General features: G+C 44.2%; 1 protein-coding gene across 1 annotated transcript in view; it reads left to right on the top strand.

Annotated features, from left to right (window-relative positions):
- LOC120050270 (tetratricopeptide repeat protein 21B-like) overlaps window positions 1-27,768 on the top strand; it is an 87,356-nt gene that overhangs the window by 56,915 nt on the left and 2,673 nt on the right. Inside the window, exons 21-23 of the mRNA XM_038996848.1 lie at window positions 4,625-4,706; window positions 5,892-6,023; window positions 17,582-17,721. Coding sequence (XP_038852776.1) covers window positions 4,625-4,706; window positions 5,892-6,023; window positions 17,582-17,721 — 354 coding nt within the window. The remainder of the gene's footprint in view (window positions 1-4,624; window positions 4,707-5,891; window positions 6,024-17,581; window positions 17,722-27,768) is intronic.

Below are 27,768 nucleotides of genomic sequence, written 5' to 3'. Positions count from 1 at the left end.
ACTCAGGGCTGGATGGTATACCAGTGGAGGTATACCAAACTCCAGGGCTGGATAGTATACCAGTGGAGGTATACCAAACTCCAGGGCTGGATGACATACCAGTGGAGGTATACCAAACTTGTTTTGACGTACTCAGAGGACGTTATTAGCATGTCTCATCCACTCTTATATAAACAGTAGATTACCAGACTCTCAACAACAAGGTCTGATTTCATTATTACTGAATCCAGTCCTCTGACACCACAATGGTTTAGTCCTCTCTCCTCTATTTAACATCCCCCAGAGGCCACAATGGTTTAGTCCTCTCTCCTCTATATAACACCCTCCAGAGGCCACAATGGTTTAGTCCTCTCTCCTCTATTAACATCCCCCAGAGTGGTTTAGTCCTATCTCCTCTATATAACATCCCCCAGAGGCCACAATGGTTTAGTCCTCTCTCCTCTATTTAACATCCCCCAGAGGTCACAATGGTTTAGTCCTCTCTCCTCTATATAACACCCCCCTGAATGGTTTAGTCCTCTCTCCTCTATATAACACCCCCCTGAGTGGTTTAGTCCTATCTCCTCTATATAACATCCCCCAGAGGCCACAATGGTTTAGTCCTCTCTCCTCTATTTAACATCCCCCAGAGGTCACAATGGTTTAGTCCTCTCTCCTCTATATAACACCCCCCTGAATGGTTTAGTCCTCTCTCCTCTATATAACACCCTCCAGAGGCCACAATGGTTTAGTCCTCTCTCCTCTATATAACACCCTCCAGAGGCCACAATGGTTTAGTCCTCTCTCCTCTATATAACACCCTCCAGAGGCCACAATGGTTTAGTCCCCTCTCCTCTATATAACACCCTCCAGAGGCCACAATGGTTTAGTCCTCTCTCCTCTATATAACACCCCCCTGAATGGTTTAGTCCTCTCTCCTCTATATAACACCCCCCTGAATGGTTTAGTCCTCTCTCCTCTATAAACACCCCCCTGAGTGGTTTAGTCCTCTCTCCTTATATAACACCCCCCGAGTGGTAGTCCTCTCCTCTCTATAACACCCCCCTGAATGGTTTAGTCCTCTCTCCTCTATATAACACCCCCCTGAGTGGTTTAGTCCTCTCTCCTCTATATAACACCCCCCTGAGTGGTTTAGTCCTCTCTCCTCTATATAACACCCCCCTGAATGGTTTAGTCCTCTCTCCTCTATATAACACTCCCCCTGAATGGTTTAGTCCTCTCTCCTCTATATAACACCCCCTGAGTGGTTTAGTCCTCTCTCCTCTATATAACACCCCCCTGAGTGGTTTAGTCCTCTCTCCTCTATATAACACCCCCCTGAGTGGTTTAGTCTCCTCTCCTCTATATAACACCCCATGAGTGGTTTTGTCCTCTCTCCTTATATAACACCCCCTGAGTGGTTTAGTCCTCTCTCCTCTATATAACACCCCCCCTGATGGTTTAGTCCTCTCTCCTCTATATACACCCCCCTGAGTGGTTTAGTCCTCTCTCCTCTTTATAACACCCCCCTGAGTGGTTTAGTCCTCTCTCCTCTATATAACACCCCCCTGAGTGGTTTAGTCCTCTCACCTCTATATAACACCTCCCTGAGTGGTTTAATCCTCTCTCCTCTATATAACACCCCCCTGAGTGGTTTAGTCCTCTCTCCTCTATATAACACCCCCCTGAGTGGTTTAGTCCTCTCTCCTCTATATAACACCCCCCTGAGTGGTTTAGTCCTCTCTCCTCTATATAACACCCCCTGAGTGGTTTAATCCCTCTCCTCTATATAACACCCCCTGAGTGGTTTATCCTCTCTCTCTATATAACACCCCCCTGAGTGGTTTAATCCTCTCTCCTCTATATAACACCCCCCTGTGTGGTTTAGTCCTCTCTCTTCTATATAACACCCCCCTGAGTGGTTTAGTCCTCTCTCCTCTATATAACACCCCAATGAATGGTTTAGTCCTCTCTCCTCTATATAACACCCCCTGAGTGGTTTAGTCCTCTCTCCTCTATTTAACATCCCCCAGAGGCCACAATGGTTTAGTCCTCTCTCCTCTATATAACACCCCCCTGAATGGTTTAGTCCTCTCTCCTTTATATAACACCCCCCTGAGTGGTTTAGTCCTCTCTCCTCTATATAACACCCCCCCTGAGTGGTTTAGTCCTCTCTCCTCTATATAACACCCCATGAGTGGTTTAGTCCTCTCTCCTCTATATAACCCCCCTCTGAGTGGTTTAGTCCTCTCTCCTCTATATAACACCCCCCTGAGTGGTTTAGTCCTCTCTCCTCTATATAAACACCCCCCTGAGTGGTTTAGTCCTCTCTCCTCATAAACACCCCCTGAGTGGTTTAGTCCTCTCTCCTCTATTTAACATCCCCAGAGGCCACAATGGTTTAGTCCTCTCTCCTCTATTTAACATCCCCAGAGGCACAATGGTTTAGTCCTCTCTCCTCTATATAACACCCCCCTGAGTGGTTTAGTCCTCTCTCCTCTATATAACACCCCCCTGAATGGTTTAGTCTCTCTCCCTATATAACACCCCCCTGAGTGGTTTAGTTCTCCTCCTCTATATAACACCCCAGAGTGGTTTAGTCCTCTCTCTCTCTATATAACACCCCCCTGAATGGTTTAGTCCTCTCTCCTCTATATAAACACCCCCTGAGTGGTTTAGTCCTCTCTCCTCTATATAACACCCCCCTGAGTGGTTTAGTCCTCTCTCCTCTATATAACACCCCATGAGTGGTTTAGTCCTCTCCTCTATATAACACCCCCCTGAATGGTTTAGTCCTCTCTCCTCTATATAACACCCCCCTGAGTGGTTTAGTCCTCTCTCCTCTATTTAACATCCCCCAGAGGCCACAATGGTTTAGTCCTCTCTCCTCTATTTAACATCCCCCAGAGGTCACAATGGTTTAGTCCTCTCTCCTCTATATAACACCCCCCTGAATGGTTTAGTCCTCTCTCCTCTATATAACACCCCCTGAGTGGTTTAGTCCTCTCTCCACTATATAACACCCCCCTGAATGGTTTAGTCCTCTCTCCTCTATATAACACCCCCCTGAATGGTTTAGTCCTCTCTCCTCTATATAACACCCCCCTGAGTGGTTTAGTCCTCTCTCCTCTATATAACACCCCATGAGTGGTTTAGTCCTCTCCTCTATATAACACCCCCCTGAGTGGTTTAGTCCCTCTCTCCTTATATAACACCCCCTGAATGGTTTAGTCCTCTCTCCTCTATATAACACCCCCCTGAGTGGTTTAGTCCTCTCTCTCTATATAACACCCCTGAGTGGTTTAGTCCTCTCTCCACTATTAAACACCCCCCTGAATGGTTTAGTCCTCTCTCCTTTATATAACACCCCCCTGAGTGGTTTAGTCCCTCTCTCTTATATAACACCCCCTGAGTGGTTTAGTCTCTCTTCCTCTATATAACACCCCATGAGTGGTTTAGTCCTCTCTCCTCTATATAAACACCCCCTGAGTGGTTTAGTCCTCTCTCCTCTATATAACACCCCCCTGAGTGTTTAGTCCTCTCTCCTCTATATAACACCCCCGAGTGGTTTAGTCTCTCTCTATATAACACCCCCTGAGTGTTTAGTCCTCTCTCCTCTATATAACACCCCCCTGAATGGTTTAGTCCTCTCTCCTCTATATAACACCCCCTGAGTGGTTTAGTCCTCTCTCCTCTATTTAACATCCCCCAGAGGCCACAATGGTTTAGTCCTCTCTCCTCTATTTAACATCCCCCAGAGGTCACAATGGTTTAGTCCTCTCTCCTCTATATAACAACCCCTGAATGGTTTAGTCCTCTCTCTCTATATAAACCCCTGGTTTAGTCCTCTCTCCACTATATAACACCCCCCTGAATGGTTTAGTCCTCTCTCCTTATATAACACCCCCCTGAATGTTTAGTCCTCTCTCCTCTATATAAACACCCCTGAGTGGTTTAGTCCTCTCTCCTCTATATAACACCCCCCTGAATGGTTTAGTCCTCTCCTCTATATAAACCCCCCTGAGGGTTTAGTCCTCTCTCCTCTATATAACACCCCCTGAATGGTTTAGTCCTCTCTCCTCTATATAACACCCCCCTGAGTGGTTTAGTCCTCTCTCCTCTATATAACACCCCCCTGAGTGGTTTAGTCCTCTCTCCACTATATAACACCCCCCTGAATGGTTTAGTCTCTTCTCCTCATATAAGCACCCCCCTGAATGGTTTAGTCCTCTCTCCTCTATATAACACCCCCCTGAGTGGTTTAGTCTCTCTCCTCTATATAACACCCCCTGAATGGTTTAGTCCTCTCTCCTCTATAAAACACCCCTGAGTGGTTTAGTCCTCTCTCCTCTATATAACACCCCCCTGAGTGGTTTAGTCCTCTCTCCACTATATAACACCCCCCTGAATGGTTTAGTCCTCTCCTCTATATAACACCCCCTGAAGGTTTAGTCCTTCTCCTCTATATAACACCCCCCTGAGTGGTTTAGTCCTCTCTCCTCTATATAACACCCCCCTGAGTGGTTTAGTCCTCTCTCCTCTATATAACACCCCCCTGAATGGTTTAGTCCTCTCTCCTCGTTGTACGTGCTAGAGCGCACTGGGAAGGTTGACATAATCATCATGTTCCTGTGTCTGCCTGAAGGTGTACGGAGATATCAAGTTGAAGGAGGAGAAGTTTGATGAGTCTGTGGAGATATATCTTGGACTGATGGACAGATGCCCAGGTACATGATGCCCAGCAACATGTTATATTTTAAACAGACTAAAGTTATTGGGTCTCATGTTGTTTATTTTGACTTTATTTGGATCCTGTTTGGGATCCTGTCTGGGTACCTTACCCATGTACACAGGGGTATTCAAATCTTACCCTACGGGGTCCAGATTACAGCTGGTTTTCTGTTATACCTGATAATTATTTGTACCCACCAGGTGTCCCAGGTCTAAATCAGTTCCTAATTAGAGGGGAATCACCCACCTGGTGTCCCAGGTCTAAATCAGTCCCTGGTTAGAGGGGAATCACCCACCTGGTGTCCCAGGTCTAAATCAGTCCCTGTTTAGAGGGGAATCACCCACCTGGTGTCCCAGGTCTAAATCAGTCCCTGGTTAGAGGGGAATCACCCACCTGGTGTCCCAGGTCTAACTCAGTCCCTGATTAGAGGGGAATCACCCACCTGGTGTCCCAGGTCTAAATCAGTCCTGATTAGAGGGGAATCACCCACCTGGTGTCCCAGGTCTAAATCAGTCCTGTTCAGAGGGGAATCACCCACCTGGTGTCCCAGGTCTAAATCAGTCCCTGATTAGAGGGGAACACCACCTGGTGTCCCAGGTCTAAATCAGTCCCTGATTAGAGGGAATCACCCACCTGGTGTCCCAGGTCTAAACCAGTCCCTGATTAGAGGGGAATCACCCACCTGGTGTCCCAGGTCTAAACCAGTCCCTGATTAGAGGGGAATCACCCACCTGGTGTCCCAGGTCTAAATCAGTCCCTGATTAGAGGGGAACACCCACCTGGTGTCCCAGGTCTAAATCAGTCCCTGTTCAGAGGGGAATCACCCACCTGGTGTCCCAGGTCTAAATCAGTCCCTGATTAGAGGGGAATCACCCACCTGGTGTCCCAGGTCTAAATCAGTCCCTGATTAGAGGGGAATCACCAGCCTGGTGTCCCAGGTCTAAATCAGTCCCTGATTAGAGGGGAATCACCAGCCTGGTGTCCCAGGTCTAAATCAGGCCATGATTAGAGGGGAATCACCCGCCTGGTGTCCCAGGTCTAAATCAGGCCATGATTAGAGGGGAATAATTTAAAAAGCTGTGTCTTCCTGTTTCACGGTTGAGGGATCTAGACCTTGAGTTCAATGTATAGCAGCATATAGTCTATACTGCTGTGTAATGGTGTTGGTACTGTTCCATAGATAACTTCGTGTTCCTGGCCAAGTGTATCCAGGTGCTGAGACGGTCAGCCAGACTGGATGACGCCCTGGCCCTGTTTCAAGCCTGTGAGCACCACAACCACGGAGCTACCACTGAGCCTGGATACAACTACTGTAAAGGCCTTTACTACTGGTGAGTGTCTAATACAACAACTACTGTAAAGACCTTTACTACTGGTGAGTGTCTAATACAACAACTACTGTAAAGACCTTTACTACTGGTGAGTGTCTAATACAACAACTACTGTAAAGACCTAATACAACAACTACTGTAAAGACCTTTACTACTGGTGAGTGTCTAATACAACAACTACTGTAAAGACCTAATACAACAACTACTGTAAAGGCCTTTACTACTGGTGAGTGTCTAATACAACAACTACTGTAAAGACCTTTACTACTGGTGAGTGTCTAATACAACTACTGTAAAGACCTTTACTACTGGTGAGTGTCTAATACAACTACTGTAAAGACCTAATACAACAACTACTGTAAAGACCTAATACAACAACTACTGTAAAGACCTTTACTACTGGTGAGTGTCTAATACAACTACTGTAAAGACCTAATACAACAACTACTGTAAAGGCCTTTACTACTGGTGAGTGTCTAATACAACAACTACTGTAAAGACCTAATACAACAACTACTGTAAAGACCTAATACAACAACTACTGTAAAGGCCTTTACTACTGGTGAGTGTCTAATACAACAACTACTGTAAAGACCTAATACAACAACTACTGTAAAGCCCTAATACAACAACTACTGTAAAGACCTTTACTACTGGTGAGTGTCTAATACAACAACTACTGTAAAGACCTAATACAACAACTACTGTAAAGACCTAATACAACAACTACTGTAAAGACCTTTACTACTGGTGAGTGTCTAATACAACAACTACTGTAAAGACCTAATACAACAACTACTGTAAAGACCTTTACTACTGGTGGTGTCTAATACAACAACTACTGTAAAGACCTAATATAACAAATACTGTAAAGACTAATACAACAACTACTGTAAAGGCCTTTACTACTGTGAGTGTTTAATACAACAACTACTGTAAAGACCTTTACTACTGGTGAGTGTCTAATACAACAAACTACTGTAAAGACCTAATACAACAACTACTGTAAGACTCCTAATACAATCAACTACTGTAAAGACCTAATACAACAACTACTGTAAAGACCTAATACAACAACTACTGTAAAGACCAATACAACAATACTGTAAAGACTTTTACTAGTGAGTGTCTAATACAACAACTATTGTAAAGACCTTTACTACTGGTGAGTGTCTAATACAACAACTACTGTAAAGCCCTAATACAACAACTACTGTAAAGACCTTTACTACTGGTGAGTGTCTAATACAACACTGTAAAGCCCTAATACAACAACTACTGTAAAGACCTTTACTAGGTGAGTGTCTAATACAACAACTACTGTAAAGACCTTTACTGTTTGTGAGTGTCTAATACAACAACTCTGTAAGACCTACTACTGGTGAGTGTCTAATACAACAACTACTGTAAAGACCTTTACTACTGGTGAGTGTCTAATACAACAACTATTGTAAAGACCTTTACTACTGGTGAGTGTCTAATACAACAACTACTGTAAAGCCCTAATACAACAACTACTGTAAAGACCTTTACTACTGGTGAGTGTCTAATACAACAACTACTGTAAAGCCCTAATACAACAACTACTGTAAAGACCTTTACTACTGGTGAGTGTCTAATACAACAACTACTGTAAAGACCTTTACTGCTGGTGAGTGTCTAATACAACAACTACTGTAAAGACCTTTACTACTGGTGAGTGTCTAATACAACAACTACTGTAAAGACCTTTACTACTGGTGAGTGTCTAATACAACAACTACTGTAAAGACCTTTACTGCTGGTGAGTATCTAATACAACAACTACTGTAAAGGCCTTTACTACTGGTGAGTGTCTAATACAACAACTACTGTAAAGACCTAATACAACAACTACTGTAAAGACCTTTACTACTGGTGAGTGTCTAATACAACAACTACTGTAAAGACCTTACTACTGGTGAGTGTCTCACACAACAACTACTGTAAAGGCCTTTACTACTGGTGAGTGTCTATACAACAACTACTGTAAGACCTAATACAACAAACTACTGTAAAGACCTTTATAATGGTGAGTGTCTATACAACAACTACTGTAAAGACCTTTACTACTGGTGAGTGTCTAATACAAAACTACTGTAAAGACCTTTACTACTGGTGAGTGTCTAATACAACAACTACTGTAAAGACCCTTTACTACTGGTGAGTGTCTAATACAACAATACTACTGTAAAGACCTTACTACTGTGAGTGTCTAATACAACAACTACTGTAAAGACCTTTACTACTGGTGAGTGTCTAATACAACAACTACTGTAAAGGCCTTTACTACTGGTGAGTGTCAAATACAACTACTGTAAAGACCTTTACTACTGGTGAGTGTCTAATACAACAACTACTGTAAAGGCCTTTACTACTGGTGGTGTCTATACAACAACTACTGTAAAGACCTAATACAACAACTACTGTAAAGACCTTTACTACAGGTGAGTGTCTAATACAACAACTACTGTAAAGACCTTTACTGCTGGTGAGTGTCTAATACAACAACTACTGTAAAGACCTTTACTACTGGTGAGTGTCTAATACAACAACTACTGTAAAGGACCTAATACAACAAACTACTGTAAAGACCTTACTACTGGTGGTGTCTAATACAACAACTACTGTAAAGACCTTTACTACTGGTGAGTGTCTAATACAACAACTACTGTAAAGACCTAATACACAACTACTGTAAGACTTTACTACTGGTGAGTGTCTAATACAACAACTACTGTAAAGACCTAATACAACAACTACTGTAAAGACCTTTACTACTGGTGATTGTCTAATACAACAACTACTGTAAAGACCTTTACTACTGGTGAGTGTCTAATACAACAACTACTGTAAAGACCTAATACAACAACTACTGTAAAGGCCTTTACTACTGGTGAGTGTCTAATACAACAACTACTGTAAAGACCTTTACTGCTGGTGAGTGTCTAATACAACAACTACTGTAAAGACCTTTACTACTGGTGAGTGTCTGGACAGTTATAAGGATCAGGTAGTGGGTCTACTCTGGACAGTTTGATAAGGATCAGTAATGGGTCTACTCTGGACAGTTTATAAGGATCAGTAGTGGGTTCTACTCTGGACAGTTGATTAAGGATCAGTAGTGGGTCTACTCTGGACAGTTTATAAGGATCAGTAGTGGGTCTACTCTGGACAGTTTATAAGGATCAGTAGTGGGTCTACTCTGGACAGTTGATAAGGATCAGTAGTGGGTCTACTCTGCGACAGTTGATAAGGATCAGTAGTGGGTCTACTCTGGACAGTTTATAAGGATCAGTAGGGTCTATCTGGACAGTTATAAGGACAGTAGTGGGTCTACTCTGGACAGTTGATAAGGATCAGTAGTGGGTCTACTCTGGACAGTTGATAAGGATCAGTAGTGGGTCTACTCTGGACAGTTTATAAGGATCAGGTGTGGGTCTACTCTGGACAGTTGATAAGGATCAGTAGTGGGTCTACTCTGGACAGTTTATAAGGATCAGTAGTGGGTCTACTCTGGACAGTTTATAAGGATCAGGTGTGGGTCTACTCTGGACAGTTGATAAGGATCAGTAGTGGGTCTACTCTGGACAGTTGATAAGGATCAGTAGTGGGTCTACTCTGGACAGTTGATAAGGATCAGTAGTGGGTCTACTCTGGACAGTTTATAAGGATCAGTAGTGGGTCTACTCTGGACAGTTGATAAGGATCAGTAGTGGGTCTACTCTGGACAGTTGATAAGGATCAGTAGTGGTGTCTTACTCTGGACAGTTGATAAGGATCAGTAGTGGGTCTACTCTGGACAGTTGATAAGGATCAGTAGTGGGTCTACTCTGGACAGTTGATAAGGATCAGTAGTGGGTCTACTATGGACAGTTGATAAGGATCAGTAGTGGGTCTACTCTGGACAGTTGATAAGGATCAGTTGTGGGTCTACTCTAGACAGTTGATAAGGATCAGTAGTGGGTCTACTCTGGACAGTTGATAAGGATCAGTAGTGAGTCTACTCTGGACAGTTTATAAGGATCAGTAGTGGGTCTACTCTAGACAGTTGATAAGGATCAGTTGTGGGTCTACTCTGGACAGTTGATAAGGATCAGTAGTGGGTCTACTCTGGACAGTTGATAAGGATCAGTAGTGGGTCTACTCTGGACAGTTGATAAGGATCAGTAGTGGGTCTACTCTGGACAGTTTATAAGGATCAGTGTGTGGGTCTACTCTGGACAGTTGATAAGGATCAGTAGTGGGTCTACTCTGGACAGTTGATAAGGATACGTAGTGGGTCTACTCTGGACAGTTTATAAGGATCAGTAGTGGGTCTACTCTGGACAGTTGATAAGGATCAGTAGTGGGTCTACTCTGGACAGTTTATAAGGATCAGTAGTGGGTCTACTCTGGACAGTTGATAAGGATCAGTTGTGGGTCTACTCTGGACAGTTGATAAGGATCAGTAGTGGGTCTACTCTGGACAGTTGATAAGGGTCAGTAGTGGGTCTACTCTGGACAGTTGATAAGGATCAGTTGTGGGTCTACTCTGGACAGTTGATAAGGATCAGTTGTGGGTCTACTCTGGACAGTTGATAAGGATCAGTAGTGGGTCTACTCTGGACAGTTGATAAGGATCAGTAGTGGGTCTACTCTAGACAGTTGATAAGGATCAGTAGTGGGTCTACTCTGGACAGTTGATAAGGATCAGTAGTGGGTCTAGTCTGGACAGTTGATAAGGATCAGTAGTGGGTCTACTTTGGACAGTTGATAAGGATCAGTAGTGGGTCTACTCTGGACAGTTGATAAGGATCAGTAGTGGGTCTACTCTGGACAGTTGATAAGGATCAGTAGTGGGTCTACTCTGGACAGTTGATAAGGATCAGTAATGGGTCTACTCTGGACAGTTGATAAGGATCAGTACTGGGTCTACTCTGGACAGTTGATAAGGATCAGTAGTGGGTCTACTTTGGACAGTTGATAAGGATCAGTAGTGGGTCTACTCTGGACAGTTGATAAGGATCAGTAGTGGGTCTACTCTGGACAGTTGATAAGGATCAGTGTGTGGGTCTACTCTGGACAGTTGATAAGGATCAGTTGTGGGTCTACTCTGGACAGTTGATAAGGATCAGTAGTGGGTCTACTCTGGACAGTTGATAAGGATCAGTAGTGGGTCTACTCTAGACAGTTGATAAGGATCAGTAGTGGGTCTACTCTGGACAGTTTATAAGGATCAGTAGTGGGTCTACACTGGACAGTTTATAAGGATCAGTAGTGGGTCTCCTCTGGACAGTTGATAAGGATCAGTAGTGGGTCTACTCTGGACAGTTGATAAGGATCAGTAGTGGGTCTTCTCTGGACAGTTTATAAGGATCAGTAGTGGGTCTACTCTGGACAGTTTATAAGGATCAGTTGTGGGTCTACTCTGGACAGTTGATAAGGATCAGTAGTGGGTCTACTCTGGACAGTTTATAAGGATCAGTTGTGGGTCTACTCTGGACAGTTGATAAGGATCATTAGTGGGTCTACTCCTGACAGTTTATAGGGATCAGTAGTGGATCTACTCTGGACAGTTTATAAGGATCAGTAGTGGGTCTACTCTGGACAGTTTATAAGGATCAGTAGTGGGTCTACTCTGGACAGTTTATAAGGATCAGTAGTGGGTCTACTCTGGACAGTTGATAAGGATCAGTAGTGGGTCTACTCTAGACAGTTGATAAGGATCAGTAGTGGGTCTAGTCTGGACAGTTGATAAGGATCAGTAGTGGGTCTACTTTGGACAGTTGATAAGGATCAGTAGTGGGTCTACTCTGGACAGTTGATAAGGATCAGTAGTGGGTCTACTCTGGACAGTTTATAAGGATCAGTAGTGGGTCTACTCTGGACAGTTGATAAGGATCAGTGTGTGGGTCTACTCTGGACAGTTGATAAGGATCAGTTGTGGGTCTACTCTGGACAGTTGATAAGGATCAATTGTGGGTCTACTCTGGACAGTTGATAAGGATCAGTAATGGGTCTACTCTGGACAGTTTATAAGGATCAGTAGTGGGTCTACTCTGGACAGTTGATAAGGATCAGTAGTGGGTCTACTCTGGACAGTTGATAAGGATCAGTAGTGGGTCTACTCTGGACAGTTGATAAGGATACGTAGTGGGTCTACTCTGGACAGTTGATAAGGATCAGTAGTGGGTCTACTCTGGACAGTTTATAAGGATCAGTAGTGGGTCTACTCTCTACAGTTTATAAGGATCAGTAGTGGGTCTACTCTGGACAGCCGATAAGGATCAGTAGTGGGTCTACTCTAGACAGTTGATAAGGATCAGTTGTGGGTGTACTCTGGACAGTTTATAAGGATCAGTAGTGGGTCTACTCTGGACAGTTTATAAGGATCAGTAGTGGGTGTACTCTGGACAGTTTATAAGGATCAGTAGTGGGTCTACTCTGGACAGTTGATAAGGATCAGTAGTGAGTCTACTCTGGACAGTTTATAAGGATCAGTAGTGGGTCTACTCTGGACAGTTGATAAGGTCTAGAAAGACCCAGTAGTAGTCTGGCTGTATTTTAACTTCTGATACTGAATGCACTCAGATTATCATCCTCCCGAGTTGTCCTATAATAACGTGGCCACATATGCTCCCAGCAGGCCGTTTTTCAGGAAACATGCGTTCTGCCTCATCTCCAATCCGAGCGGCACACCTAGAACATAACGCTTTAATATAGCCTACATTTTTATAATTTCACTTTTAAAATGGGTCACCTTTTATTTGTGGCGTAAACACAACCAGTCACAATGTTTTAATCTGATTAGACTACTTCAAAAGTCTCCTTTACTCATGCGCACGTTCATCCGAAATGTAATTCCAGCATCCTCAAAATATCTTGATATTAAACAGGATTCCATCCAACCTTTTAATGTGAGTGAAGTAGCCTACATGACCAATAACAAAATGGCATCTTGGGAAAGCATGCCGTTTATTATTCTACAGATGAGTTATGATGAACTTCACAGGGTTGTGAAAGTACACAGTGATGATCTTGAGGCTCCTTTCCAATAAATATTGAGGGTCTTATTCTGGTGACGTGATGATCCATGCTTGGCTTCCATTTTGACAAATAACAATAATCTCACGCTTTTGTACATACTAACCTCATCATGTAGTTATCATGACACAAGGCGAGACCCAGATGCAGACACAGGAGGCAGATGGTTGGAGTCTTACAATGTTTGTTAATCCAAAAGGAGTAGGCAAGAGAACAGTCATGGACAAGCAAAAGGTCAAAACCAGATCAGAGTCCAGGAGGTACAGAGTGGCAGACAGGCTCGAGGTCAAGGCAGGCAGAATGGTCAGGCAGGCGGGTACAGAGTGGCAGACAGGCTCGTGGTCAAGGCAGGCAGAATGGTCAGGCAGGCGGGTACAGAGTGGCAGACAGGCTCGTGGTCAAGGCAGGCAGAATGGTCAGGCAGGCGGGTACAGAGTGGCAGACAGGCTCGTGGTCAAGCAGGCAGAATGGTCAGGCAGGCGGGTACAGAGTCCAGGAGGTACAGAGTCCAGAAACAGGCAAGGGTCAAAACCGGGAGGACTAGAAAAAGAGAGAATAGCAAAAGTAGGACAACGGGAAAAACGAAGGTTGACTTGGAAAAACGTACAAGACGAACTGGCACAGAGAGACAGGAAACACAGGGATAAATACACTGGGGAAAATCAGCGACACCTGGAGGGAGTGGAGACAATCACAAGGACAGGTGAAACAGATCAGGGCGTGACAGTAGTAGGCTATACCTGCACTGTATCTGCCATCTGAGCACAAGTGCCAATACCAGAGTGGACACATTAAATAAACCTACACAACATTCTTTGTGACAAAACCATCAGTAGGCCTAGAGTTGAATATGCCATGGAAACCCATTTAACTTAGATTTTTATTTGGTACTTTGGAATTTAAACCTCAGCAGGACTTCTATCTGCAACAAGTCAATTTGATGGAAACTCTGATGGGAAAATGCTCCAGGGTTTCCCTTAGTTGGTAATTGCCGGTATTTGGCCGATAACAAAAATGAAAAGCCGATTAATAACGATGCTTCGTGGGTGACTGTTGTTGATGTGTGCAGAGGGTCCCTGGTTCGCGCCCGGGTCGGGGCGAGGGGACGGACTAAAGTTAAACTGTTACATTGATGCTGTTGACCCGGATCACTGGTTGCTGCGGAAAACGAGGAGGTCGAAAGGGGGTGAGTGTAACCGATGTGAAATGGCTAGCTAGTTAGCGGTGGTGCGCGCTAATAGCGTTTCATTCGGTGACGTCACTCGCTTTGAGACCTTGAAGTAGTGGTTCCCATTGCGCTGCAAGGGCCAAAGTGTCCAGGAGAGACTGTCTACCATAGCTGGTCATGTCTAATACACCCCGAATTCGCGCTTCAGCCCCATTCTCTCACTCCTGCTGCTGAGGAGAGATGAGCCTTGGTAGAGCATTGCAGTAGTCTAACCTAGAAGTGACAAAAGCATGGATACATTTTTCTGCATCATTTTTGGACAGAACATTTCTGATTTTTGCAATGTTACGTAAATGGAAAAAAGCTGTCCTTGAAACAGTCTTGATATGTTCGTCAAAAGAGAGATCAGGGTCCAGAGTAACGCCGAGGTCCTTCACAGTTTTAGTTGAGACGACTGTACAACCATCAAGATTAATTGTCAGATTCAACAGAAGATATCTTTATTTTTTGGGACCTAGAACAAGCATCTCTGTTTTGTCCGAGTTTAAAAGTAGAACGTTTGCAGCCATCCACTTCCTTATGTCTGAAACACAGGCTTCTTTTTTGGAGCTTCACCATGTTTCATTGAAATGTACAGCTGTGTGTCATCCGCATAGCAGTGAAAGTTAACATTATGTTTTCGAATGACATCCCCAAGAGGTAAAATATAATGTGAAAACAATAGTGGTCCTAAACGGAACCTTGAGGAACACCAAAATTTACAGTTGATTTGTCAGAGGACGCCATTAAAAGTTAATTTACCAGTTTCACAAGTGCAGTCTCAGTGCTATGATGGGGTCCAAAACCAGACTAAAGCATTTCGTATACACTGTTTGTCTTTAGGAAGGCAGTGAGTTGCTGCGCAACAGCTTTTTCTAAAATTGTTGAGAGGAATGGGAGATTCGATATAGGCCGATAGTTTTTTATATTTCCTGGGTCAAGGTTTGGCTTTTTCAATTGAGGCTTTATTACTGCCACTTTTAGTGAATTTGGTACACATCCGGTGGATAGAGAGCCGTTTATTATGTTCAACATAGGAGGGCCAAGCACAGGAAGCAGCTCTTTCAGTAGTTTAGTAGGAATAGGATCCAGTATGCAGCTTGAAGGTTTAGAGGCCATGATTATTTTCATCATTGTGTCAAGAGATATAGTACTAAAACACTTGAGTGTGTCCCTTGATCCTAGGTCCTGGCAGAGTTGTGCAAACTCAGGATAAGTGAGCTTTGGAGGAATACGCAGATTTAAAGAGGATTAAGTAATTTTCTTTCTAATGATCATGATCTTTTCCTCAAAGAAGTTCATGAATTTATTACTGCTGAAGTGAAAGCCATATCTCTATGTTATATTTATATGGTATCTCTCTATATCTCTATTCTATGGTATCACTCCATATCTCTATCTCTATGGTATCTCTCTATATACAGAAGATAGCCCTATTTGGGAAAAGACCAAGACCATATTATGGCAAGAACAGCTCACAATAAGCAAAGAAATGACAGTCCATCATTACTTTAAGACATTAAGGTCAGTCAATCCTGAAAATGTCAAGAACCTTGAAAGTTTCTTCAAGTGCTTTCGCAAAAATCATCAAGCGCTGTGATGAAACTGGCTCTCATGAGGACCGGCACAGGAATGGAAGACCCAGAGTTACCTCTGCTGCAGAGGATGAATTCATTAGAGTTACCAGACTCAGAAATTGCAGCCCAAATTAATGCTTCACATAGTTCAAGTAACAGACACATGTCAACATCAACTGTTCAGAGGAGAATGTGGCGTGAACCAGGCCTTCATGGTTGAATTGCTGCAAAGAAAGCACTACTAAAGGACACCAAAAATAAGAAGAGACTTGTTTGGGCCAAGAAACACGACCAATGGACATTAGACTGGTGGAAATCTGTCCTTTGGTCTGATGAATCCACATTTTACATTTTTGGTTCCAACCTCTGTGTTTTTGTGAGACGCAGAGTAGGTGAACGGATGATCTCCGCATGTGTGGTTCCCACCGTGAAGCATGGAGGGAGGAGGAGTGATGGTGCTTTGCTGGTGACACTGTCAGTGATTTATTTAGAATTCAAGGCACACTTTACCAGCATGGCTACCACAGCATTCTGCAGCGATACGCCATCCCAGCTGGTTTGCTCTTAGTGGGACTATCATTTGTTTTTTCAACAGGACAATGACCCAACACACCTCCAGGCTGTGTAAGGACTATTTGACCAAGGAGAGTGATGGAGTGCTGCATCAGATGACCTGGTCTCCACAATCACCCAACCTCAACCCAATTGAGATGGTTTGGGATGAGTTGGACCACAGAGTGAAGGAAAAGCAGCCAACAAGTGCTCAGCATATGTGGGATCTCAAGACTGTTGGAAAAGCATTCCTGGTGAAGAGAATGCCAAGCGTGTAGACCCACCCTAACCCAAAGCTGTCATCAAGACCAAGGGTGGCCTCTTTGAAGAATCTCAAATATTGTCACGCCCTGACCGTAGAGGGCTTTTTATGTCTCTATTCTGGTTTGGTCAGGGTGTGATTTGGGTGGGCATTCTATGTTCATTTTCTATGTTTTGTATTTCTATGTGTTTGGTCGGGTGTGGTTCTCAATCAGAGGCAGCTGTCTATCGTTGTCTCTGATTGAGAACCATACTTAGGCAGCTTTTTCCCACATGGTTTTTGTGGGTAGTTGTTTTCTGTTTTTGTGTCTGCACCAGACAGAACTGTTTCGTGTTGTTCCATTTTGTTATTTTGTCTCAGTGTTCAGTTAAATAAATAATCATGAACACTTCCCACTCTGCGCTTTGGTCCGATCCTTCTTCATCCAACGACCGTTACAAATATAAAATGTTTTTGGATTTGTTTTTGGTTACTACATGATTCCAAATGCGTTATTTCGTAGTTTTAATGTCTTCACTATTATTCTACAACTATTATTCTACAATGTAGAAATTAGTCAAAGTAAAGAAAAATACTTGAATGAGTCGGTGTGTCCAAACTTTTGTTGTCTGAGAGCATGTGGTAGGGGTGGCAGGATAACTCTCTGTGTTGTGAATATTCTCATCTGGTTCCAGAAACCATGGACAAACAGGTGTGTGTGTGTGTGTGTGTGTGTGCGTGTGTGCGTGTACGTGTGTGTCTACGTGTGTGTGTGTGTGTGTGTGTGTGTGTGTGTGTGTGTGTGTGTGTGTGTGTGTGTGTGTGTGTGTGTGTGTGTGTGTGTGTGTGTGTGTGTGTGTGTGTGTGTGTGTACGTGTACAGTAATCCTAATTTTCATGTCTCTCTTTCTCTGGGCAGGTTGTCAAGGGATGTGGGATATCATCGCTTGTTGGCCGTCTGCCAGGGTGGGAGAGGTCATCACCATCAAGTGTCCTAAGTACTTCAGTTACTTCTCTGACCATATAGTCAAACATAAAGGTAAACATTACTTCATGAAGGTAAATATTACTTCTCCCACCATATAGTCAAATATAAAGGTAAACGTTACTTATTATACAATACAGAATATGCAGAATACAGAATATATCATAATGAATATATAGAATACAGAATATACATATATCTACAGAATACATAATATAAATAAAGAATATACAGAATACAGAATATATAGAATACACAGTATACATAATATAGAATATATAAAACAGAATATACATAATACAGAGAATGTAGAATACAGAATATAGAATACAGAATATAGAATACAGAATATACAGACTATATAATAAACAATATACAGAACACAGAATATAGAATACACATAATACACAGAATGTATAATAAATATAATATACAGAATACAGAGAGCACAGAATATAGAATACAGAATATACAGCATATAAAATAAATAATATACAGAATACAGAATATACATAATACACAGAATATATAATACATAATATACATAATACAGAGAATACAGAATATGGAATACAGAATACTGATAATACAGAATAGAGAATATGCAGTGCCTTCGGAAAGTATTCAGACCCCTTGACTTTTTCCACATTTTGTTACGTTACAGCCTTATTCTAAAATTGATTAAGTAAATACAAATCCTCAGCAATCTACCCACAATACCCCATAATGACAAAGCAAAAACTGTTTTTTAGAAATGTTTGCAAATGTATTAAAAATAAAAAAACAGAAATACCTTATTTACATAAGTATTCAGACCCTTTGCTAGGTGACTCGAAATTGAGCTCAGGTGCATCCTGTTTCCATTGATCATCCTTGAGATGTTTATACAACTTGATTGGAGTCCACTAGTGGTAAATTCAAATGATTGGATATGATTTCAAAAGGCACACACCTGTCTATATAAAGTTGACAGTGCATGTCAGAGCAAAAACCAAGCCAGGAGGTCGCCCGAATAGCTTCGAGACAGGATTGTGTCGAGGCACAGATCTGGGGAAGGGTACCAAAACAAAATCTGCAGCATTGAATGTCCCCAAGAAAACAGTGGCCTCCATCATTCTTAAATGGAAGAAGTTTGGAACCACCAAGACTCTCCCAAGAGCTGGTTGCCAGGTATTTTACTGAGGAGTGGCTTCCATCTGGCCTGCAACTCTGTCGCACGCTGAGTATGTACCCAATCAATGGTAGGCTTCGAGGGGACTCCTACGGTAGGTATACCTATAGCTCATCTCTTGGCAGTAGTACTGTAGACAACATTATCACTGACCTCAACCCAGAGTCTCTCAGAGCGTTCACAGTCAGCCCACTGACACCCCTATCAGATCACAGAAAAATCACAGTCTACTTGAACAGAGCCATACTCAATCATGAGGCATCAAAGCCAAAGGAACTGAATAATATTAAGAAATGCTATAGATGGAAGGAAAGTGGGCAAAACGTTTCACTGTAATAGTGAAGGTGTAAAATTGGCAGTAGAAAACCTGAACAGTGTATTTGACTTTCCTATCAAATCTAAGAATGTCAAGCAGAAAATCTAAGAAAATTAACAACAATGACAAATTGTTCGATGAAGAATGCAAAAACCTAAGAAAGAAATGTAGAAACCTGTCCAATCAAACACATAGAGACCCAGAAAACCTGAGTCTACGCCTTCACTATGGTGAATCACTAAAACAGTACAGAAATACATTACGGAAAAAGAAGGAACAGCACGTCAGAAATCAGCTCAATGTAATTGAAGAATCCATAGACTCTAACCACTTCTGGGAAAATTGGAAAACATTAAACAAACACGAAGCGTTATCTATCCAAAATGGAGATGAATGTGTAGCTTGGTTCGTTCTGCGTTGTGTAATTTAATGAGGACACTGACACAACTGGAGGTCTGCTTGTTGGATTTTGATTTGCCCTGTGCACGAAGAGACAATGCACAATATGTTAACCCTTGGTGCAGTCAGGGCTCTCAGGTACCTGCGCAAGCACATGGAAACTCACTCAAACACTGTCTCAAGTACTCACAAGTTACAATAGATACCCTAGTTAGCGAGCTCGGTGAAACTTGTTAACATAAATCTTTATATTGTCCACATTGTAGCTAAACTTATGGTTGCATAACAGCACATTGTGTAACATTACCAGGGTTTTATATTGAATAATAGCGGAGCGAAGGACACCATACCTCGCTAGCTGAAGGTCAACCAAGGACAACATACCTCGCTAGCTGAAGGTCAGGCAAGGACAACATACCTCGCTAGCTGAAGGTCAGGCAAGGACAACATACCTCGCTAGCTGAAGGTCAACCAAGGACAACATACCTCGCTAGCTGAAGGTCAACCAAGGACAACATACCTCGCTAGCTGAAGGTCAGGCAAGGACAACATACCTCGCTAGCTGAAGGTCAACCAAGGACAACATACCTCGCTAGCTGAAGGTCAGGCAAGGACAACATACCTCGCTAGCTGAAGGTCAGGCAAGGACAACATACCTCACTAGCTGAAGGTCAGGGAGAGGGAACATACCTCGCTAGCTGAAGGTCAACCAAGGACAACATACCTCGCTAGCTGAAGGTCAGCCAAGGACAACATACCTCGCTAGCTGAAGGTCAGGCAAGGACAACATACCTCGCTAGCTGAAGGTCAGGCAAGGACAACATACCTCGCTAGCTGAAGGTCAGGCAAGGACAACATACCTCGCTAGCTGAAGGTCAACCAAGGACAACATACCTCGCTAGCTGAAGGTCAACCAAGGACAACATACCTCGCTAGCTGAAGGTCAGGCAAGGACAACATACCTCGCTAGCTGAAGGTCAACCAAGGACAACATACCTCGCTAGCTGAAGGTCAGGCAAGGACAACATACCTCGCTAGCTGAAGGTCAGGCAAGGACAACATACCTCACTAGCTGAAGGTCAGGGAGAGGGAACATACCTCGCTAGCTGAAGGTCAACCAAGGACAACATACCTCGCTAGCTGAAGGTCAGCCAAGGACAACATACCTCGCTAGCTGAAGGTCAGGGAGAGGGAACAACAAGGGGGTACAGATACACCACGATGGACCAACCCAAAATATACTAAACTTTCACAATCAAGTGTATTTACAATATATATATATATATATATATATATATGAAAAAGTGTTTGTACACAAAAAAACAACATTAGCTATGCAGCTGTAATTAAATAAAAAAACACTGAATTATTATTACTATTAACATCCCCTCTTGACCTATTTGAACTGATCCTTGTGTGCAACTTGGTGCGTAATCAACATCACATAAATATGGATAAACCAAACAACAACACAAAGAGTTTTCTATCCAAAACAGAGACGTATGGATAAACCACTTCTACAATCTTGTTGGCTCTATAACAAAGATCAAACAGCAAAAATATATACATGATCAAATACAAATCATTGAATCAATTATTAAAGACTACCAGAACCCACTGGATTCTCCAATTACATTGAATGAACTACAGGACAAAATAAAAACCCTCCAACCCAAAAAGGCCTGTGGTGTTGATGGTATCCTAAATGAAATGATAAAATATACAGACCACAAATTCCAATTGGCTAAACTTAAACTCTTTAACGTCATCCTTACCTCTGGCATCTTCCCCAATATTTGGAACCAAGGACTGATCACCCCAAAAAATTTGACACCAATATCTTCCATGGAATATGGGTCAACAGCAACCTTGGGAAAATCCTCTGCATTATCATTAACAGCGAAAACAATGTACTGAACAAATGTCAAATTGGGTTTTTACCAAATGACCGTACGACAGACCACGTATTCACCCTGCACACCAGTAATTGACAAACAAACAAACAAACCTAAACAAAAGCAATGTCTTCTCATGCTTTGTTGATAAAAAAAAAAATTACACTCAATTTGGCATGTACAAATTGATGGAAAGTGGTGTTGGGGGAAAAACATACCACATTATAAAATCCATGTACACAAACAACAAGTGTGCGGTTAAAATTGACAAAAAACACACACATTTCTTTCAACGGGGCGTTTGGCTGAGACAGGAATGCAGCTTAAGCCCCACCTTCTTCAACATATATATCAACGAATTGGCGAGGGCGCTAGAACAGTCTGCAGCACCCGGCCTCACCCTACTAGAATCTGAAGTCAAATGTCTCCTGTTTGCTGATGATCTGGTGCTTCTGTCCCCAACCAAGGAGGGCCTACAGCAGCACCTAGATCTTCTGCACAGATTCTGTCAGACTTGGGCCCTGGCAGTAAATCTCAGTAAGACAAAAATAATGGTGTTCCAAAAAAGGTCCAGTTGCCAGGACAACAAATACAAATTCCATCTAGACACCGTTGCCCTAGAGCACACAAAAACTATACATACCTCGGCCTAAACACAGGTAACTTCCACAAAGCTGTGAACGATCTGAGACACAAGTCAAGAAGGGTTCTCTATGCCATCAAAAGGAACATAAAATTCGACATACCAATTAGGATCTGGCTAAAAATACTTGAATCAGTTATAGAACCCATTTCCCTTTATGGTTGTGAGGTCTGGGGTCCGCTCACCAACCAAGAATTCACAAAATGAAGCAAACACCAAATTGAGACTCTGCATACAGAATTCTGTAAAAATATCCTCAGTGTACAACGTAAAACACCAAATAATGCATGCAGAGCAGAATTAGGCCGCTAACTATCAAAATCCTGAAAAGAGACGTTAAATTCTACAACCACCCAAGAGGAAGCGATTCCCAAACCTTCCATAACAAAGCCATCACCTACAGAGAAATGAACCTGGAGAAGAGCCACCTAAGCAAGCTGGTCCTAGGGCTCTGTTCACAAACACAAACAGACCCCACAGAGCCCCAGGACAGCAACACAATTATATCCAAACAAATCATGAGAAAACAACAAGATAATTACTTGACATATTGGAAAGAATTTACAAAAAAACAAAGCGAACTAGAATGCTATTTGGCCCTAAACAGAGAGTACACAGTGGCAGAATAACTGAACACTGTGACTGACTCAAAATTACGGAAGTCTTTGACTATGTACAGAGTCAGTGAACATAGCCTTGCTATTGAGAAAGGCCGCTGTAGGCAGACCTGGCTCTCAAGAGAAGACAGGCTATGTGCACACTGCCCACAAAATGAGATGGAAACTGAGCTGCACTTCCTAACCTTCTGCCAAATGTATGACCATATTAGTGACACATATGTTACACAGAGCCACAAAGAATTCTAAATCAAATCCGATTTTGATAAACTCCCATATATATTGGGTGAAATACAACAGTCCCATCAGAGCATCAAGATTTGTGACCTGTTACCTCAAAAAAAGGGCAACCAGTGAATGTTATGTTTATTTATTTTCCCTTTTGTACTTTAACTATTTGCACATCAATACAACACTTTGAAATAGCTTAATACTTTTGGAACTTGTGTGAGTGTTTCCTGTTAATTTCATGTTTATTTCACTTTTGTTTATTTTCTATTTCACTTGCTTTGGCAATTTAAACATGTTTCCCATGCCAATAAAGCCCCTTAAATTGAATTGACAGTAAGAGAGAAGGGTAGGGAGAGAGAGAGAGGTAGAGAGAGAAAAAGAGAGTAAGAGAGAGAGAGAGAGAGAAAAAGACAGTAAGAGAGAGAGGTAGGGAGAGAGATATGGTTAGATAGAGAGAGAAAGAGGGGTAGAGAGAGAGGTCAAGAGAGTGAGAGTAAGAGAGAGGTAGAGAGAGAGAGAGGGGTAGAGAGAGAGCGAGAAAGACAGTAAGAGAGAGGGGTAGGGAGAGAGAAAGAGAAAGAGGGGTAGAGAGAGAGGTAGAGAGAGAGATAGAGAGAGATAGAGAGAGATTAAGAGAGAGGGGTAGAGAGAGAGGGGTAGAGAGAGAGAGAGCGAGAGAGGTAGATAGAGAGAGAGACAGTAAGAGAGAGGGGTAGAGAGAGAGAAGGGTAGCGAGAGAGACAGTAAGAGAGAGGTAGAGAGAGGGGTAGAGAGAATGAGATAGACCGTAAGAGAGGGGTAGAGAGAGAGAGAGGTAGAGGGGTAGAGAGAGGGGTAGAGAGAGGGGTAGAGAGAGAGGTAGAGGGGTAGAGAGAGGGGTAGAGAGAGAGGTAGAGGGGTAGAGAGAGAGGTAGAGGGGTAGAGAGAGAGGTAGAGGGGTAGAGAGAGAGGTAGAGGGGTAGAGAGAGAGGTAGAGGGGTAGAGAGAGAGAGGGAGGTAGAGAGAGAGAGAGGGAGGTAGAGAGAGAGAGAGGGAGGTAGAGAGAGAGAGAGGGAGGTAGAGAGAGAGAGAGGGAGGTAGAGAGAGAGAGAGGTAGAGAGAGAGAGAGGTAGAGAGAGAGAGAGGTAGAGAGAGAGAGGTAGAACGAGAGAGAGGTAGAACGAGAGAGAGGTAGAGCGAGAGAGAGGTAGAGAGAGGTAGAGAGAGAAGTAGAGGGGTAGAGAGAGGTAGAGTGAGAGAGAGGTAGAGAGAGAGGGGTAGAGAGAGAGAGAGAGAGAGTGAGAGAGGGGTAGAGAGAGAAGGGTAGCGAGAGAGAGAGTGAGAGAGGGGTAGAGAGAGAGAGAGAGGGAGGGAGAGAGAGAGAGAGAGGGAGGTAGAGAGAGAGAGAGGGAGGTAGAGAGAGAGGGAGGTAGAGAAAGAGAGGGGTAGAGAGACAGAGAGAGTGGTAGAGAGAGGTAGAGAGAGAGAGAGAGAGGGGTAGAGAGAGAGAGAGAGGTAGAGAGAGAAGGGTAGCGAGAGAGAGAGTGAGAGAGGGGTAGAGAGACAGAGAGAGTGGTAGAGAGAGAGAGGGAGGTAGAGAGAGAGAGAGGGAGGTAGAGAGAGAGAGAGGAAGGTAGAGAGAGAGAGAGGGAGGTAGAGAGAGAGAGGGAGGTAGAGAGAGAGAGAGAGAGAGGGAGGTAGAGAGAGAGAGAGGGAGGTAGAGAGAGAAAGAGGGGTAGAGAGAGAGGTCAAGAGAGTGAGAGTAAGAGAGAGGTAGAGAGAGAGAGAGGGGTAGAGAGAGAGCGAGAAAGACAGTAAGAGAGAGGGGTAGGGAGAGAGAAAGAGAAAGAGGGGTAGAGAGAGAGGTAGAGAGAAAGAGAGAGATTAAGAGAGAGGGGTAGAGAGGGGTAGAGAGAGAGAGAGCGAGAGAGGTAGATAGAGAGAGAGACAGTAAGAGAGAGGGGTAGAGAGAGAGAAGGGTAGCGAGAGAGACAGTAAGAGAGAGGTAGAGAGAGGGGTAGAGAGAATGAGATAGACCGTAAGAGAGGGGTAGAGAGAGAGAGAGGTAGAGGGGTAGAGAGAGGGGTAGAGAGAGGGGTAGAGAGAGAGGTAGAGGGGTAGAGAGAGGGGGAGAGAGAGAGGTAGAGGGGTAGAGAGAGAGGTAGAGGGGTAGAGAGAGAGAGGGAGGTAGAGAGAGAGAGGGAGGTAGAGAGAGAGAGAGGGAGGTAGAGAGAGAGAGGGAGGTAGAGAGAGAGAGAGGGAGGTAGAGAGAGAGAGAGGTAGAGAGAGAGAGAGGTAGAGAGAGAGAGAGGTAGAACGAGAGAGAGGTAGAACGAGAGAGAGGTAGAACGAGAGAGAGGTAGAGCGAGAGAGAGGTAGAGCGAGAGAGAGGTAGAGAGAGAAGTAGAGGGGTAGAGAGAGAAGTAGAGGGGTAGAGAGAGAGGGGTAGAGAGAGGTAGAGTGAGAGAGAGGTAGAGAGAGAGAGGTAGAGAGAGAGAGGTAGAGAGAGAGAGGGGTAGAGAGAGAGAGAGTGAGAGAGGGGTAGAGAGACAGAGAGAGTGGTAGAGAGAGAGAGAGGGAGGGAGAGAGAGAGAGAGGGAGAGAGAGAGAGAGGTAGAACGAGAGAGAGGTAGAACGAGAGAGAGGTAGAACGAGAGAGAGGTAGAGCGAGAGAGAGGTAGAGAGAGGTAGAGAGAGAAGTAGAGGGGTAGAGAGAGAAGTAGAGGGGTAGAGAGAGAGGGGTAGAGAGAGGTAGAGTGAGAGAGAGGTAGAGAGAGAGAGGGGTAGAGAGAGAGAGAGAGAGAGTGAGAGAGGGGTAGAGAGAGAAGGGTAGCGAGAGAGAGAGTGAGAGAGGGGTAGAGAGACAGAGAGAGTGGTAGAGAGAGAGAGAGGGAGGTAGAGAGAGAGAGAGAGAGAGAGAGGGAGGTAGAGAGAGAGAGAGGGAGGTAGAGAGAGAGGGAGGTAGAGAAAGAGAGGGGTAGAGAGACAGAGAGAGTGGTAGAGAGAGGTAGAGAGAGAGAGAGAGAGAGAGAGGGGTAGAGAGAGAGAGAGAGAGGTAGAGAGAGAAGGGTAGCGAGAGAGAGAGTGAGAGAGGGGTAGAGAGACAGAGAGAGTGGTAGAGAGAGAGGGGGAGGTAGAGAGAGAGAGAGGGAGGTAGAGAGAGAGAGAGGAAGGTAGAGAGAGAGAGGGAGGTAGAGAGAGAGAGGGAGGTAGAGAGAGAGAGAGAGGGAGGTAGAGAGAGAGAGAGGGAGGTAGAGAGAGAAAGAGGGGTAGAGAGAGAGGTCAAGAGAGTGAGAGTAAGAGAGAGGTAGAGAGAGAGAGAGGGGTAGAGAGAGAGCGAGAAAGACAGTAAGAGAGAGGGGTAGGGAGAGAGAAAGAGAAAGAGGGGTAGAGAGAGAGGTAGAGAGAGAGGTAGAGAGATAGAGAGAGATTAAGAGAGAGGGGTAGAGAGAGAGGGGTAGAGAGAGAGAGAGCGAGAGAGGTAGATAGAGAGAGAGACAGTAAGAGAGAGGGGTAGAGAGAGAGAAGGGTAGCGAGAGAGACAGTAAGAGAGAGGTAGAGAGAGGGGTAGAGAGAATGAGATAGACCGTAAGAGAGGGGTAGAGAGAGAGAGAGGTAGAGGGGTAGAGAGAGGGGTAGAGAGAGGGGTAGAGAGAGGGGTAGAGAGAGAGGTAGAGGGGTAGAGAGAGAGGTAGAGGGGTAGAGAGAGAGGTAGAGGGGTAGAGAGAGAGGTAGAGGGGTAGAGAGAGAGGTAGAGGGGTAGAGAGAGAGGTAGAGGGGTAGAGAGAGAGAGGGAGGTAGAGAGAGAGAGAGGGAGGTAGAGAGAGAGAGAGGGAGGTAGAGAGAGAGAGAGGGAGGTAGAGAGAGAGAGAGGTAGAGAGAGAGAGAGGTAGAGAGAGAGAGGTAGAACGAGAGAGAGGTAGAACGAGAGAGAGGTAGAGCGAGAGAGAGGTAGAGAGAGGTAGAGAGAGAAGTAGAGGGGTAGAGAGAGAAGTAGAGGGGTAGAGAGAGAGGGGTAGAGAGAGGTAGAGTGAGAGAGAGGTAGAGAGAGAGAGGTAGAGAGAGAGAGGTAGAGAGAGAGAGGGGTAGAGAGAGAGAGAGTGAGAGAGGGGTAGAGAGAGAAGGGTAGCGAGAGAGAGAGTGAGAGAGGGGTAGAGAGACAGAGAGAGTGGTAGAGAGAGAGGGAGGTAGAGAGAGAGAGAGAGAGAGAGGGAGGGAGAGAGTGGTAGAGAGAGGGAGAGAGAGGGGTAGAGAGAGAGAGAGAGAGGTAGAGAGAGAAGGGTAGCGAGAGAGAGAGTGAGAGAGGGGTAGAGAGACAGAGAGAGTGGTAGAGAGAGAGGGGGAGGTAGAGAGAGAGAGAGGGAGGTAGAGAGAGAGAGAGGGAGGTAGAGAGAGAGAGAGGGAGGTAGAGAGAGAGAGGGAGGTAGAGAGAGAGAGAGAGAGAGGGAGGTAGAGAGAGAGAGAGAGAGAGGGAGGTAGAGAGAGAGGGAGGTAGAGAAAGAGAGGGGTAGAGAGACAGAGAGAGTGGTAGAGAGAGGTAGAGAGAGAGAGAGAGTGGTAGAGAGAGGTAGAGAGAGAGAGAGAGGGGTAGAGAGAGAGAGAGAGAGAGAGAGGTAGAGAGAGAAGGGTAGCGAGAGAGAGAGTGAGAGAGGGGTAGAGAGAGAGAGGGGGAGGTAGAGAGAGAGAGGGGGAGGTAGAGAGAGAGAGAGGGAGGTAGAGAGAGAGAGAGGGAGGTAGAGAGAGAGAGAGAGGGAGGTAGAGAGAGAGAGAGGGAGGTAGAGAGAGAGAGGGGTAGAGAGACAGAGAGAGTGGTAGAGCGAGAGAGAGAGGTAGAGAGAGAGAGGGAGGTAGAGAGAGAGGGAGGTAGAGA

Source organism: Salvelinus namaycush, chromosome 7, assembly GCF_016432855.1.
Source record: "Salvelinus namaycush isolate Seneca chromosome 7, SaNama_1.0, whole genome shotgun sequence".
NCBI classification, from domain to species: domain Eukaryota; kingdom Metazoa; phylum Chordata; class Actinopteri; order Salmoniformes; family Salmonidae; genus Salvelinus; species Salvelinus namaycush.
Note: the sequence above shows the minus strand (reverse complement) of the source record. Positions and strands in the feature narration are given on the sequence as shown.